We start from the raw sequence: 7,655 nt of genomic DNA on the forward strand, positions 1-7,655 counted from the left end.
GAAAAGAACTTGGAATTTTGAAAAATTTGCATCCATCACAACATACATACATACATATGGGAAATAATTTTGGTGAAAAATAACAAAGATTTCCAAGAATTTTGTTTTAGGGAATTCTATTGAATTGATTTGGAAAATTATTTTTAAACTTGCTTGAATGACTTTTATGGAACATAGAAGAGGAAAGAATAAATACCTTGTGAGTTTTTGGGCTTATATTGAGTGCTTACACATTTTAACCACTAATTTTGTTCATTGTGTGCTATATCTCTTCTATGATTGTAATCTTAGTTTTGCTTGATTCTTTCTTTCCAAGGATTGATGTTTTGAATGCATTGAGCATGATTGAGGCCATCTTTGATTAAAGCTTACTTAACCCATATGGCCTACCCTTTGCATCTACCATTGTTAACCCCTTTGAGTTGTATTTATCCATTGTTTTTTATATTAGCATATTACAACCTTAAGCGGAAAACCATGATTTACCATGGATTGTATCCTTGATTAGCTTAGGTTGAGAAGTGTGTTACATTTAAGTGTGGGAGGGGGGGAATTTTGGGAAACATTGGTAGTGAATGAAAACATTTGTTTTGGGTACTTCATTGAAAATTTTGGAAAATGAGAGCACTCATGTATGAACTACTAAACCATATGCATTTATATTGATTAAAAAAAAAGTCTCATTAAAAGGGGACAAAAGTTACCCCAAAGAGAAAAGAAATGAATAAAGAATGCATATGTTATGTAAATGAAAAAGCATACATGAATGTTTGTGAAAAAGAAATGATGGGAAGGTTAGGATTGCATGTTTTTGCTATTGGGCCAATAAAGGTTGAGTTGGATACTTAAACTAATTAAGGATTCAATTGAATTGGTCCACTTAGCCATATTTATCCTACCATAGCCCTAACCTCATTACAACCATATGAAGTCCTCATGATAATTGCATTCATGCACCACATATTTGTTGATTGTTAGATGAAATTCAATTCCTTGAAAGCATGACTAGAGGAGACTTATGTGATTAAAACCCTACACACTGAGTGATTAGAGTGTATACACACATAGTGAGGGTTCAATTACTCAATTCTATGTTCCCATGCCTCTTATCATTTATTCTTGCAAGTTGCTTCATTTTGATGAGTTGAATCAATTCTTTAGATTTTGCTTGCACTGGATTATTTCCTTGCTTAGCTCTATATGTCTATACTCTTGCTTAGAAATTTGATTATTTATTTTCACCAATTCCATAGGAAACTATAGCATAAATAGATAGATATAGATAGTATATAGTATTCTTGCATGCATATAGATAGTTGCATTCAATAAGTTGTTTACCCCTTTGATCATTCTCCTTGTTTGGTTAAGCATGAGGACATTCTATTGTTTAAGTATGGGGGAATTGATGAGTCCATATATGCTGAGATATTTTAGCTTGATTTGGATAGATTTCATCACATAAACCTACACTTAAGCACCAAAATAGCATACTTTTGTGATTTCTCCCTAATTTGGACTTAAATGTGAAAATATGTGTTTTTGTGCTTAAATTAGTCATTTTAATTCCACTTGTATGCCATTCGATGCCATGACTTGTTTGTTGAGTGATTTCAGGCACTAGAGACAAGATTGGCTTAGTAGGAAGTGGAAGAAAACAAAGGAGAAGCACACACTAACATGTGCGTGCACACAAGCACCTGTGCATACGCACAGGTAAACATTTAGCAAAGTGTGTGTACGCACACATCTGTGCGTACGCACATGTACCTGCGCGTGGTTTCATTAATGAAACACGTGATTTGCGATTTTGGAGGTCTTTGGCCTAGTTTTGGAAGGCTTGATGCTGAATAGGAAGTGCTATATCAAGGGGAATTGAAGACATATGAAGGGAGCTCACTTCAGATTAGGTTTTTATTAAGTTTTTTTAGTTAGAAAGCTTCCATAGGAGTAGGAGTAGTATAGATAGAATTCTCTCCTAGGGTTTATCAATTTCCATTGTAGCATTTTATAGTAAGCTTTGATTTTGGATTTTGCTTCTTTAACTGTAAGTACTCTCAGTTTCCTCTTTAATTACATCTCTTTTATTTTCACTTTTCTTGGTTCAAGTTACTTTGTTCATATTTGTAATTTTGAGTTTCTTGAAGTTTTGATTGATGAATTTACTGTTTTATGGTTTATATTTGCTTTATTGCTTGTTTATTGTGTATATTGTGAATAGTTGGATATAGTTTTCTATTTTCCTTTGCAATTTCCCATGTTTTGGTTTTGTGCCCACATGCTCTTTGTGAAAATGCCAACTTTAGATTTTGAGTAGATTTTCACACCTTGGCTTGGGGTTTGAGTTCCTAGGATACTAGAGTCATAATGTCCGACATTTAATGGTAATTCTTGGGTAGTTAGTCAACTCTTGTTTCCATTGACACTAGCTTTTTATTCACTAATTTGGTAAGTTAGCTAGGACTTATGGATTAATGTCAATTATGCTTGCTTGACTTACTCCTCGATGTTAGAGGTAGACTAAGCGAGATTGACTCATCATAATTATCATAGTTGTGGTTATGGCAATGATAGGATTCCTTAGACTCTCATTCCCAAGTCAAGGCTCTTTTATGCATTTATAGCATTTTTACTAGTTTTGATCTTGCTTCCTTTTTAATTACATTGATTCCAATTTTGATCATTCCTTAGTTCTTTAATTTCTTAGTTCTTTTAATCTTTTGTTCTTTAATTGCAAACCCCCTTTTCTCCTAACAACCGAAAGCGTAACACTTCGATTGCGATTCCTAGGGAGACGACCCAAGTTTGAACTACTCTCGGTTTATTGTTTTGTATTGGAAAATATTTAAAGTTTGATTGTGAGAGTTTATTGTTGGTTTGGACTATACATGAAACGAAGAAATTCTATTTTGAGAAAATTCTGAACCCACGATAAATCCTTATCTATCAGAGGTCGGGCGATTTATCCCCTTCTCCAATGTGGTATATCTCTTTGAGGTGCCTTTTGCGGGATGACTTTGAGATCCCTCCCCTAGCGAATCCTCTGTTGATCATGTGAATGTGCCTCTTCGGGGTGTGAGAGGGGCGTTCGGTCCATCCTCCCTCTACGTCCCGCATCTTTTTCCTAGGATTGTCCGATCTGCTAGCTAAGAATCGATCTAATCTTCCTTCACGGGCCAACTTTTCTATGATGTTCTTTAAGTCGTACCATTTGATGGTAGGGTGCCCGTAGATTTTGTGGTATTCACAATATTCGGTCCGACTTCCTCCCTTTTTTGCTTGATTGGTCAGGGTCGGGGGATCTTTTCTGTGTTGCATATTTCCCTTTAGACGTCTACTAAGGATATCCGAAGGGGGTATAGTTATGGTACTTTCTAGGTTTCTCTGTATGTTGATCCTCCGTTTTCTTTGGCTCTTTGTCCTTGTCCCGGGAGGTGTAGGAGAAGCCGGTTTTGGAGGTTTCCCCCAATCGGGAGTTTTCTTCCTTGTTAATGTACTTTTCGGCCCACTCTTGTACTTCGTTCAAGGATGTAGGGTGTTTCTTGGATTTGGATTGGCTGAAGGGTCCCTCTCGTAGGCCATTGATAAGTCCCATGATTGTTGCTCCAGTAAGGAGATTTTTTATGTCGAGACATGCTTTATTGAATTTTTCCATATAGTTTCGGAGGCTCTCCCGGTCTCCTTGTCTGATTTCGAGTAGGCTTGGAGCGTGCTTGGATTTGTCTTTTTTAATGAAGAACTTGGCTAGGAATTTCTTGGTGAGATCATCAAAGCTGGTAATCAACCTTGGGGGTAGGCTGTTGAACCACTTTACAACCGTTTTAGTGAGGGTAGTTGGGAAGGCTTTGCAGCGAGTTGTGTCTGAGGCGTCCATGAGGTACATTCGACTTCTGAAGTTGCTGAGGTTATGGCTTGGATCAGATGTTCCATCGTATGGGGTCATGTCAGGGGCTTTGATGTCGTTTTGGACCTTTGCCTTCATGATCTCTTCCGTGAATGGGTCTTGTTCTATGTGAGGACTAGTTTCACGGTTGGATCGAGTGGTCTTGGTCTTGAGGTCGGCTTTAAGCTTCGGTAGTTTTTCTTCTAGCTCTCTGCGCCGTATGGTTTCTTTTTGCAGGTCTCGCTCGGCCTCCCGTTGTCTTTCGGCTTCTTGTTCAAGCTGTTTGAGGTGATGTTCTTCGCGGAAGGCGTCTAGGATCTCCGTGTTTTGATTTTGTTATTCCCACTTGGAATGGTATGATTCCTTTGGTGATGGGGGAAGGGGTACGAAATCCGTATTCTTTGTCGGCGTACCGACGTCTAGTCCAGAGGTGTGGTCGTTGTTACGTGGATTGCTTGTTGGTGCGTGTGTACGCAAAACCCACACTATTTCGTACAGCAGCAGTACGAGCAAGTAATACCTGTCTGAGTCAGGCTCGATCCCATGAGGATTGTGGCTTGAAGCAAGCTATGGTTGCCTTGCAGGTCTTAGTCAGGTAGAATCGAAAGGTGGTTGGATTAAGTTAGCTATTAGGAATTATATGCTGGGAATAGAGTTGAGAGTTGGAGTTGCTTTGTCTTTCTGAAGTAACTCTGGTACTACTATGTTCTTTGCATGAGAATGATCTTCTTCTATGGCAGACTATAAGTGATCAAAGTCGTTGCCCGTGGTCATTGATCTCCTCTGCTACAGAATGAACACGGCCGTGGCCATTGGCCATGGTTACTTGATAAACCCCGTTTTTAGGGTTTATCTTGTGTTGGATTTAGAGCATTTTGATAATCTTTCCTCACATTTATTCAATGAATTAGCATAGTTTTGTGATTGTCTCCGTATTTGTGCTTAGATGTGAAAATATGCTTTATAGAACTTTAATTTGATAGTTTTAATCTTCCTTTGATTCCGCTAGATGCCTTGATGTGTTTGCTAGTGATTTTAGATTGAAAAGGGCGAGGAAAGGATCAAAGGAGTGAAATAAAAGTGTACAAAGTGGAGAAATCATGAAAAGCCAAAGATTTGGAAAAATCTCATGGACGCGCACGCGCACTATGGTGGATTAATCAGGATCATAAGCTTCTGTTTCATAAGAAGCTTTCTTATTACTGCCAGCTGCAGTTTGCATCCCAGTAAGATGTTGAAAGATCATGTTGGCCTCTTGGGTAAAGATCTTATTATGAGCCAGAATGGCATTCAAAGTCTTAACTTTATGAACTCCTTTCTTTTGAGAGGTACCATTGTTTACAGGATTCCTCTCAGAGGTGTACATGAATTGGTTGTTTGTAACCATCTCAATGAGCTCTCTTGCTTCTGCATGCGTTTTCTTCAAGTGGAGAGATCCACCTCCAGAGCTGTCCAATGAAATTTTGTACATCTCAAAAAAACCATCATAGAACACGCCTATGATAGACCACTCTAAGAGCATGTCAGGAAGACATCTCCTGATCAGTTGCTTGTATCTTTCCCAAGCTTCATAGAGGGATTCACCTTCTCTTTGTCTGACGGTTTGAGCTTCCACTCTAATCTTGTTCATCCTTTGAGGAGGAAAAAACTTGGCCAGAAAAGTATTAACTAGCTTTTCCCAAGAGTTAAGACTCTCTCTAGGTTGGGCTTCCAACCATAGCTTAGGTCTGTCTCTTACTGTAAAAGGAAAGAGCATTAACTTGTAAACTTCAGGATTGACTACATTAGTCTTTATAGTATCACAGATCAGCAAGAACTCAACTAAAAACTGATGTGGATCTTCCATTGGAAGTCCATGAAACTTCCAATTCTATTGTAGAAGAGAGACTAACTGAGGCTTAAGCTCAAAATTGTTAGCTCCAATGGCAGGTACAGCAATGCTTCTGCCATAAAAGTCAGAGGTAGGCATGGTGAAGTCACCAAGGACCTTTCTAGGCTCCTCCTGTGGTTCAGCCATATCCTCTATTTCTTGTTCAAAACTTTTTGAAAGGTCTCATCCGAAGTGTTGTGCTTTAACTTGCTGTAAACGCCTCCTCAGAGTCTTTTCAGGTTCAGGATCAGGAGACAAGAGGGGTTCTTTATCCCTGTTCCGAGTCATAAAGAGACTTCCAATAGACAAGAAGCTCCTCCTTAAAGTCAGAAGTAAAGAAAGAAGAAGAAGATAAAAAATAAAAATAAATAAAAGAAGTAGAAGAAGTGATGAGCAGATAATTTATACGCTTTTCGACATTGTTTTTACATTGTTTTTAATATATTTTAGTTACTTTTTATTATATTTTTATTAGTTTTTATGCGAAAATCACATTTCTGGACTTTACTATGAGTTTGTGTGTTTTTCTATAATTTCAGGTATTTTCTCGCTGAAATTGAGGGACCTGAGCAAAAATCTGATTCAGAGTCTGAAAAAGGACTGCAGATGCTGTTGGATTCTGACCCTCTTTCACTCAAAGTGGATTTTCTGGAGCTACAAAAGCCCAATTCGGGCACTCTCAATTGCGTTGGAAAATATACATCTTTGGCTTTCCAGCAATATATAATAGTCCATACTTTTCCCATGATTTGATGGCCCAAATTGGCGTTTAAATGCCCACTAGAGACCCTTTTCTGGCGTAAAAAACCAGAATTGGCACCAGAACTGGAGTTAAACGCCCAAACTAGCATCCAAGCTGGCGTTTAACTCTAGAAATGGCCTATGCACGTGTAAAGCTCAATGCTCAATCCAAGCACACACCAAGTGGGCCCCGGAAGTGGATTTCTGCACTATCTGCACTTAGTTACTTATTTTCTGTAATCCTTATTAGTAACTAGTTTAGTATAAATAACACTTTTTACTATTGTATTCATATCGATGGTTGGAAACCCTCTTTTCACTTTTATGTTACATTTGGGAGGCTGGCCATTCGGCCATGGCTAGACCTTTTTCTCTTATGTATTTTCAACCGTGGAGTTTCTACACCTCATAGATTAAGGTGCGAAGCTCTGCTGCTCTTCATGAATTAATGCAAGTACTATTGTTTCTCTTTCAATTCATGCTTACTTCTTCTCCAAGATATAATCTCGTACTTAATTTAGTTAAGTCAGAATGAAGGGGTGACCCGTGACAATCACCCACTATCTTCGTTACTCGCTTAACCAAGATCTGCGTGCCTGACAACCACAAGCGGTCTACATGATGTTCAACGTAGTCATTAGACGATAGCCGGAGTATAATCTCTTGGGTCTCTAATCCACGGACCAAGTCCAGGAGATTAGAACCTTCGTGGTATAGGCTAGAATTAATTGGCAGCATTCCTGAGATCCAGAAAGTCTAAACCTTGTCTGTGGTATTCCGAGTAGGATCTGGGACGGGATGACTGTGACGAGCTTCAAACTCGCGAATGTTGGGCACAGTGACAGTGTGCAAAAGGATAGAGAGATCCTATTCTGACACAAGTGAGAACCGATAGATGATTAGCCGTGCAGAAACCGTACTTTGACCATTTTCACTGAGTGGATCATACAGCTTGCCATGGAAGGGAGCACGCATGATTGGAAGATGACAATAGGAAAGTAGAGGTTCTGAAGCAACAAAGCATCTCCAAACTCTTATATGAAATTCCAACCAATGGTTAGTTGTGCGGAGTTGTGAAAAGTGTGATCAGAATTCCGTGCACCAAGTTTTTGGCGCCGTTGCCAGGGATTGTTCGAGTTTGAATAACTGACGGTTCATCTTGTT

General features: G+C 38.9%; 1 protein-coding gene across 1 annotated transcript; it reads right to left on the bottom strand.

The window, feature by feature from the left end:
- Nucleotides 1–3,334: 3,334 nt before the first annotated feature.
- LOC112763460 (uncharacterized) lies at nt 3,335–3,979 on the bottom strand. Its single transcript, XM_025809119.1, has one exon. It carries the CDS (start codon nt 3,977–3,979, stop codon nt 3,335–3,337), a length of 645 nt encoding a protein of 214 aa, XP_025664904.1.
- Nucleotides 3,980–7,655: the final 3,676 nt, after the last annotated feature.

This window comes from Arachis hypogaea, chromosome 17 (genome assembly GCF_003086295.3).
Source record: "Arachis hypogaea cultivar Tifrunner chromosome 17, arahy.Tifrunner.gnm2.J5K5, whole genome shotgun sequence".
Classification (NCBI taxonomy): Eukaryota; Viridiplantae; Streptophyta; class Magnoliopsida; order Fabales; family Fabaceae; genus Arachis; species Arachis hypogaea.